Consider the following 14,559-nt stretch of genomic DNA (forward strand, 5'->3'; position numbering starts at 1 on the left):
CAAGGTGCCCGGGTTAAGAAAACCAGGAGGTAGAGATTAAGGAGACAAGGCCAAAATCCTGTCAGCAAAGTCTAGGTTAGGGAGGAAGGAACTTTCTGAGGATCCGCACCACTGGTGGTCTCATCACACCGTTGCATCTTTTGATTGCTTCCTAATTGCACCGGGCTGTTTTCTCTCCAGTCGTACTGTAAACTCCTGGGAGCTTATTCAGACAGTGCTTTGAAAGTTTCTCACGTTGTCCACCCTTACGCGAAAAGCACTTACTGAAAGCTCCTCAATCGTCAGCTTCCCGCAGCGCGGGAAAGACAAGCTCCACCTGAGAATGCTCGGCCAGACGCCACGTCAACTGCCACACCTAGGCCCGGGCCGGGACGCAGGACCGCGCGGGCCATTCAGGAACCGCTTCTGCCCCCAGACCGGAAAGACCGCTCCCGATTGGTCAGGTGTGCACGAGGACCCGCCTTTCGAAGGTGGCCGGGCTGCCTCATCTCTAACCTTGGGTCACCGCCTACGCCAAGGCCACTGGGCTCGGCGCCGGAGTGGGATCCAGAGGGTTTTCGGCAGGCGAATGCTTGAGCGGGAGAGCCCTCCTATGGCAAGGCCGGGTCGGGAGGCTGCACTAGAAGGGTTGCGGTTCCCTTTGTCTGCTCTCCACAGCAAGGGGAAGGGCCGCGCCGCCTCCCGCCCCGGAAGCGGAAGTGCAGGCACTGCGGCGTCCCGTCCAGTGTGAGCCCGGCCCGTGCGCCTGCCGTTCCGCCCGCTGGTTCACATTGATCCCTGTCGCCTACCCGTGTCCTGCTCTTCGTCCCCGCCATGCTGTCTCTAGACTTTTTGGACGATGTGCGGCGGATGAACAAGCGACAGGTGAGCTTGGCCGTCCTCTGTTTCACCTGGCTCCCTTGTCCCTTCGACGCCGCGACTGCGGCGGACCTCTGGGCCCTGGTGTGAGGGCCTGAGCCCGGATCGTTCCCTTTCTTTGGAGTCGGTGGCCGGAGACCGCTTTGTCTGCCCCCCTGTGTTTAGCCCTCACCTGATTCGCGGCCTACCTGGGGCAGAGCGGGACGCGGTGTTTTCACGTTCCATTTCTCCCAACGAGGCAGGGGAGTAAATGGAAACCCTCGGGATCTTTGTAGGTGGGAGTTGAGGTTGCTTATTGTTTTAGACATTGTAAGTCGGCCGACTCGTGGATTGTCCAATCGGAGCGACTTCGGATGGATTCCAGAGAGAGGTGGTTTAGCAGTTCACCGCTACTTTGGCTTCTGGGGCGTTTGGGAAGGCGATTGTATGCCCCCACAAAAGCCTTTTTGCTGCTTTCAGTCCCTGCGACCCTTCTAGTACAGGCGGGCCGTGTCGGGCTGTACCAAGTTTAACTTGGACCACCCTGAGCTCAAGAGTTGGAACAGTTACACTACTGGCCCTTGAGTCCACTTAGCATTAAGGTGAAGCCCTCAGAATCTATGGTTTTACTATCCAGTGTCAGTGGCAAAGGGATCTTTGAAGTTTAGGTCTCCTGATTTTTGTCATTAAACCTTACACTGCCTTGACTTTCTAAATTGTATGCCAAATGGTGCTGAGAATACTGTTGTAATTATTTAGTCGTTAGAAAAGGGGACTCCTTTTTGTTTTCTGCACCAAGTGTGTCTATAGAGCCTAGTTTTACTTCCATCGGATTTTTTTTACAGTATTTTACTGTTATGATTATATTAATGTCCCTATTAAAGTTTTTTTTTCCCATTGGACTTGTATTTTGAACTATTTATAATTGCCATTTAGGGAAGTGGTTATACAACCTCCCCTACTCTACTTCAGGCCTTGGCTAGCTCAGTGTCACCTCCACTTAGACATGTTCTCTTAGTCAGAATTGATCCTTCTTTTCAACTTGCACAAAAATGTTAGTTTATGTCTTTATAATAACACTTCAAAATTCTTGCTTGTATAGTGTTGCCTTTTTCATTCATGCTTGGATTTCTAGGTGCTACAGACATTTCTCTGAATAAAATATTTATTTCAGGTCTGCTCTTTATTGTACCCTATGCTAGGTACAGTGAGAGAAGTACAAAGATAGACAAGGTTGACTCAGCTTTCAAGGAACATAAATGTGTAGGAAAGGACTAAGGCAAAACAATAACTTTTTTGCACTGTTGCTATGTGTGAAGCACTTTATACACCTGTGAGGTAGGTTATGTCATTCCCATTATATATATGAAGAAAATGAGACTTTGTGAGAATCAATACAGTACAGAAGTTAAGAATATGGACTCTGAAGCTGGACTTCTGAGGTAGCTTTGCTACTTACTAGCTGTGAGACTTTGAGTAAATTACTTAATTTCTCTGTGTCCACCTTTATTTTTATTGGGGCAAAATACATATAAAATACACCATTTTAACCATTTTTAAGTGTACACTCAGTGACATTAATTGCATTCACAGTGTTGTGCAAACATAGGGTTGCTGTGAAGATTAAATGAATTATTATAACACTCTTAGAACAATGTCTGGCACATGGTCAGTATTAGTTGTGTTATTGTTGATGTTATTTTTACAGAGATTTAGTAATTTGCCTGAGATCAGAGGTCAATGGCAGGATCTGATCTCAGTTCCAAAGCCTGAACAGTTGGGTAAAAAAAAATATGACAGGTTCTAGCGGTGGTAGGAAAATTGTGGGAGAGTCTAATCAGGGCATTAATAACAGCTTCAAGGAGAAATTGACATTTAAGCTGGATCTTGAAAGTCCTTCTTACTAGCATCATCTCTGTGGGTTGGTTAGAATTTTGACAATTCAAGAGGAAGAGGAAGGAAGAACATTCACTAAACACTTCTAGATCTGCTAGATAGGCAGTGAGGCTATGGAGATGTACAAGGTACACTTCCTGCCCACAAAAGAGTTTGCCATCTAAAAGAGAAACCAAGAGAAATGTCAATTATTACAGAACAGTGTTATAAATACTATTAACAAAATTATAGGCAGAGAGAACACAAACATAAAGATAGAATGAAGAAGCTGCCCTGCCCTTCTGTTTCCCTAATATGGAATCATTGTGGTTCAGAATTCATTGCATACAGGACATTCAGGGTTAGTGGAAATTTATATGGTAAAATAAGCTATCTCTTCCCCCTCCTCCAACCTCCCGACTTTCCAGAGATTGTTAGGAATGGATGGGAGGGATCGTATACCATGGGGATGGGGTGAAGGAGAGATATGAAATGAGGTCTTTGCCTGTACATAATATCTAGGAAGAAAAATTGACAGTGCTTGTAGATATTGGGAGCCAATCAAATGAAAGAGGAAACCCAGACTTTTGTTTTTATTCCTCTAAACATTGCTATCACTTGCGTAACTTTTCTATTTATGCCTAATTACATGTTACACATGTATGAAATGTCTGATTACTTTGAATTTTTTTTTTATAAGAGACAAAGTCTTGCTCTGCTGCCTTGCTCTGCTGCCCAGGCTGTGGTGCAGTGGCTTACTGTTAGCTTGAACTCCTGGGCTTAAGTGATCCTCCTGCCTCAGCCTTTTGAGTAGCAAGGACTACAGGTGCATGCCCCTATATCTGGCTAATTTTTAAATTTTTTTTTGTAGAGTTGGGGTCTTACTGTGTTGCCCAGGCTGTTCTCAAACTCGTGGCCTCAAGTGATCCTCCCACTTTGGCCTTCCAAACTGATGTGATTACAGGCATGAGCCATCATGCCCAATCTGTTTGAGATTTTTTTTTTTTTTTTTTGAGACAGAGTCTCACTTTGTTGCCCAGGCTACAGTAAGTGCTGTGACGTCAGCCTAGCTCACAGCAACCTCAAACTACTGGGCTCAAGTAATCCTTCTGCCTCAGCCTCCCAAGTAGCTGGGACTACAGGCATGCGCCACCGTTCCCAGCTAATTTTTTTTCTCTCTCTCTCTCTCTCTATATATATATATTAGTTGACCAATTATTTTCTTTCTATTTATAGTAGAGACAGGGTCTCACTCTTGCTCAGGCTGGTTTTGAACTCCTGACCTCGAGCAGTCCTCCCGCCTCGGCCTCCCAGAGTGCTAGGATTGTAGGCGTGAACCACCGTGCCCGGCCCTGTTTGAGATTTAATATGTTTTTTAATCAGGTCCATAGAGGAATACTTTAGTAAATAAATTCTATCCATTTAATAAGTTTTTCACAATCAAGATACAGAGCATACCTATCACTCACAAGGTCCCTTGTGCCCCTTTGTAGTTTATCCCTCCCCTAGCCCCAGCAACCACTAATGTGGTTTATGTCAGTATAGAGGAATTTGCATTTTACATAAATGGAATCATACAGTAGCATTCTTTAGGTTTTAGTCAATTATTTTTTCTCCATTTAATTATTATTATTATTTTTTTTTTGATACAGAGTCTTGCTTTGTTGCCCAGGCTAAAGTGAGTGCTGTGGCATCACCCTCACTCACAGCAACCTCAAACTCCTGGACTCAAGTGATCCTCCTGCCTCAGCCTCCCCAGTAGCTGGGACTATAGGCATGCGCCACCATGCCTGGCTAATTTTTTCTATACATATTAGTTGGCCAATTAATTTCTTTCTATTTGTAGTAGAGACAGGGTCTCGCTGTTGCTCAGGCTGGTTTCGAACTCCTGACCTTGAGCAATCCGCCCACCTTGGCCTCCCAGAGTGCTAGGGTTACCAGCATGAGCCAGTGCTCCCGGCCCATTTAATTTTTTTAGAGCAATTTTAAGTTCACAGCAAAACCGAAAAGAAGGTACAGAGGTTTCCAGTGTATCCCCTGCCCCCATACATGCACAACCTCCCCAGTTACCATCAGAGTGGTACATTTGTTACAATTGATGAACCTTAATTGACACATCGTAATTGTGTTAAGTCCATAGTGTACATTAGGATTCACTCTTGCTGTTGTATATTTTATGGGCTTGGACAAATGTATAATGACATGTATTGCCATTATAGCAATATACAGAGAGTATTTTTACTGCCCTAAAAATCTTCTGTGCTTTGCCTCTCCTTACCCTTTCTCCCCTGGCAACCACTGATCTGTATACTGTCTTCATAGTTTTCGTTTTCCAGAATGTTATGTAGTTAGAAACATACAGTATATAGCCTTTTCAGGTTGGCTTCTTAGTATTTAAGGTTCCTCCATGTCATTTCATGGCTTGATAGCTCATTTTTTGTTATCTCTGAATAAGACATGGCAAAGTTTATCCGTTCATCTACTGAAGGACATCTTGGTTGCTTCCAAGTTTTGGCAGTTGTGAATAAAGCTGCTGTAAATATCGGTTCAGGTTTTTGTGTGGACATAAGTTTTCAGTTCCTCTGGATAAATACCAAGAAGTGTGATTGTTGGAGTATGTTTAGTTTTGTAGGAAGCTGCCAAACTGTCCTTCAAGATGGCTATAGGGTTGGAATTCTCACCAGCAGCCAACGAGAGTTTCTGTTGCTCCACATCCTGGCCAACATGTTGTGTGGTCGGTAGGTATTCTGGATTATGGCCATTCTGATAGGTGTGTAGCAGTATCTTATTTTAATTAATTGATGTTTTTCTTTTTTGAGACAGAGTCTCTCTCACTTTGTTGCCCAGGCTAGAGTGAGTGCCCTGGTGTCAGCCTAGCTCACAGCAACCTCAAACTCCTGGGCTCAAGCAATCCTGCTGCCTCAGCCTCCCGAGTAGCTGGGACTACAGGCATGTGCCACCATGCCTGGCTAATTTTTTCTATATATATTAGTTGGCCATTTATAGTAGAGACGGGGTCTTGCTCTTGCTCAGGCTGGTCTTGAACTCCTGACCTTGGGCGATCTGCCCGCCTCAGCCTCCCAGAGTGCTTAGGATTACAGGCGTGAGCCACCACACCTGGCCTTAATTGATTTTTTTAACAGTGCCCCCTTGTATTCTTTCTGAGTCTTTGGGTACTGCCTTAGAATGTTAGGTGATTTCTTGCCGATGTCTAGTGCTATACCACCCTGATCTCTAAGGTCCTTTTAGCTGTCATGTATTATTTTGTTTAGCTGTCATGTATTATCTTTGTTTGGAGCATGGCTTCTTTACAGGAGTATCAGATCACCTTTTTTGGGGGAGGCTTTTCTTAATCCATGAGGCCCTGATTTGTAGAGTATGACTATTTCTTTTTTTTTTTTTTTTTTTAATTATTTTTTTTATTTTGGCATATTATGGGGGTACAGATTTTAAGGTTTCAATAAATGCCCATTTCCCCCCCTCCCCCCAAAAGTCTGAGTCTCCATCATGACCATCCCCCAGATGGTGCACATCTCACTCACTATGTATGTATATACCCGCCCCCCGAGTATGACTATTTCTGTGACGTAAATGCTTCCAGAGTGGCTGATTTCATGCTGTCAACATGTCATTACTGAATATAGAATTAGGAAGACACATGTAGTAGCACACAACTCTAATTTCCACCTTATAGATAAAATATAAAAATAACCATAAGAACATACATAGTGGTAAACTGTAGTAAAATAATTAGGAACTGATGAATTCATTGCCTTTGTTTTTTTTTTGTTTTTTTTTTTTTTTGAGACAGAGTCTCGCTTTGTTGCCCAGGCTAGAATGAGTGCCATGGCATCAGCCTAGCTCACAGCAACCTCAAACTCCTGGGCTCAAGCGATCCTTCTGCCTCAGCCTCCCAAGTGGCTGGGACTACAGGCATGCGCCACCATGCCCGGCTAATTTTTTCTATATATATTATTTGGCCAATTAATTTCTTTCTATTTATAGTAGAGACGGGGTCTCACTCTTGCTCAGGCTGGTTTCGAACTCCTGACCTCGAGCAATCCGCCCGCCTCGGCCTCCCAGAGAGCTAGGATTACAGGCGTGAGCCACCGCGCCCGGCCTGCCTTTGTTTTTAATAATAATTTTTTTTTTTTTTTTTTTTTTTTTGAGACAGAGTCTCACTCTGTTGCCCAGGTTAGCGTGCTGTGGTGTCAGTCTAGCTCACAGCAACCTCAAACTCCTGGACTCAAATTCCTGAGCTCAAGCAATCCTCCTGCCTCAGCCTCCCGGAGTGCTAGGATTACAGGTGTGAGCCACCACGCCCGGCCTTTAATTATAATTTAAAATTGTACTAATTTAAAAAACATATTTGGAGATAGGGTCTGGCTCTGTTCACTTCAACCTCAAACTCCTGGGCTTAAGCAATCCTCCTGCCTTAGACTCCCACATAGCTGGAACTACAGGTGTGTGCCACCATACCTGGCTAATTTTTCTATTTTTTGTAGTAATGGGGTCTCGCTATTGTTCAGGCTGGTCTTGAACTCCTGGGCTCAAGTCATCCTCCTACATTAGGCTTCTAAGCAGCTAGTACTATAAGCTTGTGCCACCATGCCTGGCTAATTTTTTTTTTTTTTTTTTTGGTAGAGATGGAGTCTCACTTTCTTGCTCAGGCTGGTCTGGAACTCCTGGCCTCAAGTGATCCTTCCACCTTGACCTCCCAAAGTGCTAGGATTACAGGCATGAGTCATTGCACCTGGCCCTTAAGAGATTTTTCTTAGACATAGGCCTAATATGAATAAAAGTACAGCAAATTGGAGAAGCACAGGGGATGAATCCATTACTTTTTCTGATTATAGAAAACTAATCTGGTCTTGTTTATGATTAGGAAAATCTTTATCACTGACAGGGTGTCAACATTTATTAATAACATTGCCAAATTTCTGCGTTAGAAATACTAACATCAGACTCCATTACATACACAAAGAAATCACAAATAAAATTTTGTTATAGACTGCACTTAACATCCAGATATATTCCTCTGGGGCATCCAGAAATCATTCTCTATCCTATGTAACTGAGCAAAACCCAGAATACAGCACCATGGTAAGGACTGAAGTCATTTTCTTGCTACTATTCCTTGATACTTCACATCTTTTAGTTTTTTTTCATAACATTCTCTCCATGGACATAAAGACAAGCATGATTATTCATTTCTACAAGGAGATGGCACAAGCCTGTGACAAGATGAGCTCCACTTAAGTAGGAATTGTGATTATAACTCTTCAAAAGCATTATATCTTTTCTGACTTCAAGGAAGCAAGTGAGATATATTATAGAATCCAAACACAGAAGATATCTGCAGGGACAGAAAGCTTTGTCTGAAAAACATGATTTATCAGTTAGGGTTTAGTCTGGGAAGGAGAACTATTATGAATTTTATGTTATAGTAATAAAACCTTACACAATTGTGGGAAAGGCTGGATAAGAATCTATAAATGGGAGTTAGAGAACCAGAGAAATGTCACTAACCAGCTCTTCTGAAGTACTGGTATGGGTGAATGAATCCAAGCCTTGGGGCAGGACTCCCCATCTGGCTGCTAGAATGAGACCACAGAGGAAGCAGATGCAGAAGTCTGTGGAAGGCTGTTACCTATGTATATCTAGTCTCTGTTAGCCAGGAGAGCCGCATGTGGAGCAGAGGAGAGCAAGGACAAGCTGGATTTTTAATGTCTGTCTTGTAACACCTCTAACCACAGTGACCTTCAGCTTAATTGTGGTTACCTCATTTTCACTTTCCACATCATGGGCAAATTTCTCTTTTGGGCCAACTCTAACGCAGAACCATACAGGAAAGGGGCTTTTGGGAAACCTAGTTCTAGCATTGCCAAGTTGACAAAGTATAAAACTGCTGTAATCTACTCTTTGTCAACTTGGCATCTGTACGTACCTGTTGTAATCATATTCAGCTTTCAAATAAAGATAAAAGCAAAGTTTTATTTCTGTCTAATATAGTATTCTATAACTATTCTTTGTTTCTCTAATTGGTCACACAGTCATAGCTGTTTTCTCTCCCTGCCTTCAGTGAGAAGGTAAATTGGTCATGGTTTCTTGCCTGGTGAGGTGACCCAGACCTTCTTTACAGGAGGAGTACTATCATAAGCAGTGCTACCTGCATTGGATTGTTGGAGTTTTTACTATTATGTGGGAATTCTAAGAGGGGCCTCAGAGAATCCGGTGTATTCTAGTTATACTCGTTTACCTTATTGTGTAGTAGCAACCCTGTTTCTCTGTGATGGTAAGGATCAGTCACCCTAGCCAGTAAACAACCCCCCTGCATTTTGGTTCTCTGGCATGAGGAGGCCAGAGTGACCAGGTAGGGGTCTTAAATTCTAACTCAGTGTAACCGTTAAACCTAATGAGACAGGTGGCTGAGGAAAGAGGCTGACTAACATCCATAGGACAGGTCAGTTTTTCCACTTGATCATTAAGATCCTCTGCTGAGATAATGGCTTTGATGAGCATTTATAGGAATTATCGTCATATTCTGTATAGCTATTTCGAGAGCTCCATCCACATTCCTCTTCCTCGAACTTCTTGTCTCCAGCTTTCTAGTTGGATGTCCCTTCCAAGTCCCTGACCACCCAGCCAAACTGCTAGTCATTCTTGAATTAGTGTCAGTCCACACCTGTGGTCATCTCTCCTTCCAGGTAGAAGGAACAACTGTATTGCTTGAAGTTCTACCCATTGAGAGGATTTCCCTTCATCACAATCCATGGTTAGCCTTGAGTTTGATGCCAGAGCTGTCTTTCAGTTGGTGCTAGGTGGAACCATCTAAAACTCTTGCCCAAAGTCTTCCTTAGCTGGTCATAGGGAACTACCCTTGAGGTAGTACGTGCAGGATGGTAGAGGAAGCAGTGTAGCATCATTAGGAACCATCGGTATCTGAATCATTTGCTTGTATTTATTTGTGTCTTTGGGACATGTTTGAGCCCAGTCTAATATTATAGCACTTATACTTGATGATTAAATACTTACCGCTGTGCATGCCTAACTTGATGGCTTGGTGGATCTGACAGTATTCTGTTCGTTCTGTAGAGTCCAGGTTACATGCTAACTTGGTGACCCATGGTCAAGTGTTTGGTCTCTACTGGAACTTAGTAGCAAGCTAGAAGCTGTTATTCAAGAAGAGAATAATTCTTCAAAGGACAACATAGCTTTGCACCTAAGTCCAAAAGGTCTCCTCTGTCATTCACCTGTAAAGGACTGCCAGAGGCTCCATATACCATTCTTGTCTGTCCCAGACACTTCAGTCACCCTGAAGATCTTCTGAGTCATGTGGCCCAAGTGATAGAACAGTTTTCACAGAAGCTTAGACCTGTTGTGGAGCCTACTTAAAACTGGCCCAAAATTGGTTCACTAAATAAATAGAATAAGTTGGGGAGTATTTACTTTTCCACACTTTTCTGAAAGAAAGTACCTGCGCCCGGCCTGGCTAATTTATTCTATATATTTTTAGTTGGTCAATTAATTTCTTTCTATTTTTTAGTAGAGACGGGGTCTCGTTCTTGCTCAGGCTGGTTTTGAACTCCTGACCTTGAGCAATCCATCCGCCTCAGCCTCCCAGAGTGCTAAGATTACAGGCGTGAGCCACCGCGCACGGCCCCATGGCATTGAATTTTTGAAGAGAGTAGGACAGTTGTCTTGTAGGATATCCACATATATATTTTTTAAAATAACAAAAATGAGCTTATACTGCACATATTTTTGAAACTTTTGGTTTTTCACTTTAAAGTATATTTTGAATGTTTTTTCAGGCCCATATTTTCAGTCCTGCCTTTAAGGTTCTCTATAATTGGACCTTAATATGCTTTTTCAGATTTCTCCCTATCTTTCTAGCATCAGCGTTTTTCATTCCTTGAACTACTTGCCTTGGTGTCTAGTCATCCTGTCTACTTTTACCCATTTTACAGCCTTGATGTAACACAATTAGTTCACATTATTTCCCTTATATGAAGTGTCTTTCTGGTGTTCTATCTACTTATTCCAGTTAGGGAATTTTAGAATTTGTAGGGTATTAGAAATTTAGTAAGACAGAAGGCTGACCGTTAAGTCTGGACTACATGACTGGTAAACTACAGGACTTTGGTGATATGTCTTCTCTCTGAGACTAGATTTCCTCAACTGTTAAGTGAAAGAGTAGAATTAAATGTCACTGACTGTCCCATGATTATCAAGGGATACTTATTGTAGGAAATTAAGTACTAGAGGCTAGACGCAGTAGCTCACGGCTGTAGTCTCAGCACTTTGGGAGGCCAGAGCAGGATTGCTTGAGCCCAAGAGTTCAAGGTTGCAGTGAGCTGTGATCGCACCACCTCACTCCATCCTGGATGACAGTACAAGATTCTGTCTCTTAAAAAAAAGAGAGAGACAGAAAAAGAGAAAGAAAGAATATTGAGTACTAGAGGAGTTCAGGAGTAGAGATATATTAATATTACTGTCAGTTAATAAATACCGTGTTTCCCCAAAAATAAGACAGGGTCTTATATTTATTTTTCCTCAAGAAGACACCCTAGGCCTGATTTTCAGGGGATGTGTTATTTTTTTAAGTACGGTACGACAATCTACATTTATTCAAATATAGTTAAGTCATTGTCTTCTGGAACATCATCATAACTCTCCAAACCCCGAATTCCATCCTGAATTTCTTTCGACTTTATTTCCTTTAGATTTAGAACCATTGGCCCCAATCTCTCATGTGGAGCAATAGAGCTCCCATGGGGCAGATGAGAAGGGCTGCTCGTCTTCTTTACTGCTCCACAAAGAAATGCATGGGTTGTTCAGATGCGCTGCGTAGCCATGCCCGTCACTAGGTCTTATTTTTGGGGTAGGGCTTATATTGGGCAAATGCTTAGAAATCCTGCTAGGGCTTATTTTATAGGTAGGTCTTATTTTCTGGGTAACATGGTAGCATAGGTGTGATTAAATTTAAGCAGAATGGTTGTGAAGCCCAAATGAAATAACTGATATGAAAGGTTCTGAAAGTAATACGTTATAGTATAAATGTAACTGGTGTCTTACCAAACAAAATAGGGCAGGGTTCTTTGGGTGAGGTAATGAAGACTGTTCTAGTATGCTGATGGTGTGATTATTACAGTATATTAAAGAACATTTCAGAAATTTAGCTGCCCTAATAGTGTAACTTGAAACTTTTAAATTGATACTACTTTCAGTTCCTTTCCTGAGTGGGGATAATGGTGGGTCTGATCTCTTTCTCTTTTGTTCCTACAGCTCTATTATCAAGTCCTAAATTTTGGAATGATTGTCTCTTCAGCGCTAATGATCTGGAAGGGATTAATGGTGATAACTGGAAGTGAAAGTCCAATTGTAGTGGTGCTCAGGTAACAATTAATTTTTCTTTTCAAGGCATAGAATTACATGGCATTACTTGAGAGAAAAAGTGAGGTATTGAATAACTGGTATATCAGTTCCTTAAAACTACTCTTTCCCAGAAGAGGGCCTGGAAGAAAATTAGTTACTACTTCTCAAATGTGAGGAATTCTCACCTTGTGGTTCTGCACTTCCATTCAGAACCCCAAAGGGTCCATGGCCTTTTTATGAAAAGGTTACTATGTGAGCTTTATTTTTGGCACATCCCTTAAGAAAGTGTTTCATTGTACTTCATTTTCCTGAAATTTTTCTTATACTGCTCACTTTGATACATCAGGCCTGTTAATTAGTTGTTAGTTCATTAGATTTTATAGTATATCAGCAAATTAAGAATTTTTTGGTTGCATGTTCTCAGTATCAGTACAGAAGCATCACTAATTATTTGCATGTTTCCTGACCTTTAAATATCACTTCTAACCTAGACTGCAGGAATTTTGAAGGTATTAATACTATCTCTTAAGGTGACAAATATACTGAATTTTTTTCCCACTCTGCTTCCTTCTCTTTGTACTCATACTCTTAGTGATTTTAAAAATGAATTTAGGCCGGGTGTGGTGGCTAACGCCTGTAATCCTAGCACTCTGGGAGGCTGAGGCGGGCAGATCACTCCAGGTCAGAAGTTTGAAACCAGCCTGAGCAAGAGTGAGACCCTATCTCTACTATAAATAGAAAGAAATTAATTGGCCAACTAATATATATAGAAAAAATCAGCCGGGCATGGTGGCACATGCCTGTAGTCCCAGCTACTCGGGAGGCTGAGGCAGCAGGATTGCTTGAGCCCAGGAGTTTGAGGTTGCTGTGAGCGAGGCTGATGCCACTGCACTTACTCTGGCCTGGACAACAAAGTGAGACCCTGTCTCAAAAAAAAAAAAAAAAAAGAATTTAATAACTCATTTTTGGGGAATTACCACTTGGTTATTTAATCAAATCATTATAGTTCTGTATTATTTTGGAGTTAATTTTGTAAGCCATCTCAAATCCTATTTGGAGATAATGGAGTACAAATATAAAATAAATCAAATTATTAACATTATCTAGAGTCTAAATATTAGTACATTACTCTTTTTTAATCACTTTATTGAATTATGATTGACATATACAGAAAGCTGTACATATTTAATGTATACACTTGATGCGTTTGGAGATAAGTATATACCCCTGACACCATCACCACAATCAGTGCTGTAAATATATTCATCACCTTCAAAAATTTCCTTTCTCCCTCTTATTTTTATAATAAGAACACTTAACATCACTCTTTAGTAATGCCAGTTTGACTCTTTAATTGTCATATTCTGATATACTTCCAGCTCCAACCAGTGTTTGGAAGCACTTGTTGCTTGCTTATATAATACTTTACTGATACTCTTATTTGTACCTTAATTCTATCTTTATTAATAATCAAATGCATGGTGGCACACACCTGTAGTCCCAGCTACTCAGGAGACTAAGGTGGGAGGATTGCTTGATCCCAGGAGTTTGAGGTTGCAGTGAGCTATGATAACGCCACTGTACTCTACCTGGGGAGGCAGAGCAAGACCCTGTCTCAAAAAAAAAAAAGAAAGAAAGAAAAGAAAAAAGAAATCAAATGCACCTGTAATTTTAGAGATCCAAGGAAATGTATGGGTATGGACTGGGCACAGTGGCTTATGCCTGTAATCCCAAAACTGGAAAGTTAAGGCAAGAGGATTGCTTGAGGCTAAGAGTTCGAGACCAGCTTGGTCAACATAGCAAGATCCTGTCTCTACAAAAAATAAAAAATTAGCTGAGCAAGGTGGTGCATACCTGTAGTCCCAGCTACTCGGGAGGCTGATGCAGAAGGATTACTTGAGCCCCGGAGTTCAAGGTTATGGTGGGCTATGATTGTGCCACTGCCCTCCAGCTTAGGTGACAGAGCAAGACCCTGTCCCTGTCTCTTAAAAAAAAAAAAGAAGAGAAAGAAAGAAATGTATGGATTTTATTAGCTGGAAAAGCATTTAAAGTACTGCTCTGGGAGTGTAGAGACTTGCATCTCAAGTTCTTTCATCGTCCAACTACAACCTTTGGTAAGTCATATGTTCACTGAACCATAGTTTCCTCATCTGTACAATGAAGGCTAGACCTAGAGGATGTCAGAGAACCTTTCCAGTTCGAAAATTATGTAGCCCTTAGTTCCCAGTTTTGAATTCAGTTTGTGAAGTTTTCAAACACTAACAGGAGAAGCCACACTAATTGGCACTCTGGGGAAAAGGTACAGAGAGGGGGATTAGGGAGTCTTCTGGAGATTCTTCTGGGATTATTTTAGGTTTAGGTCATATTAGAGGAGAATCTGGTCAAAATTGGAAGGAGCTTTCATTAGAGAAAGGTAATTTATGTGATTGGGTGGCCAGGTAGCTTTTATCTGGCTAGGGTTTTATGTAC

At 41.9% G+C, this 14,559-nt stretch overlaps 1 protein-coding gene across 1 annotated transcript in view; it reads left to right on the plus strand.

The window, feature by feature from the left end:
- The first annotated feature begins 495 nt into the window (after window positions 1–495).
- Window positions 496–14,559, plus strand: part of SEC11A (SEC11 homolog A, signal peptidase complex subunit) — a 32,060-nt gene continuing 17,996 nt past the window's right edge. The window contains exons 1-2 of the mRNA XM_012763258.3: window positions 496–864; window positions 12,001–12,110. Of these exons, the coding sequence (XP_012618712.1) occupies window positions 814–864; window positions 12,001–12,110 (161 nt within the window). The 5' untranslated portion in view covers window positions 496–813. The remainder of the gene's footprint in view (window positions 865–12,000; window positions 12,111–14,559) is intronic.

The sequence above is a fragment of the Microcebus murinus genome, chromosome 7, assembly GCF_040939455.1.
Source record: "Microcebus murinus isolate Inina chromosome 7, M.murinus_Inina_mat1.0, whole genome shotgun sequence".
NCBI classification, from domain to species: Eukaryota; Metazoa; Chordata; class Mammalia; order Primates; family Cheirogaleidae; genus Microcebus; species Microcebus murinus.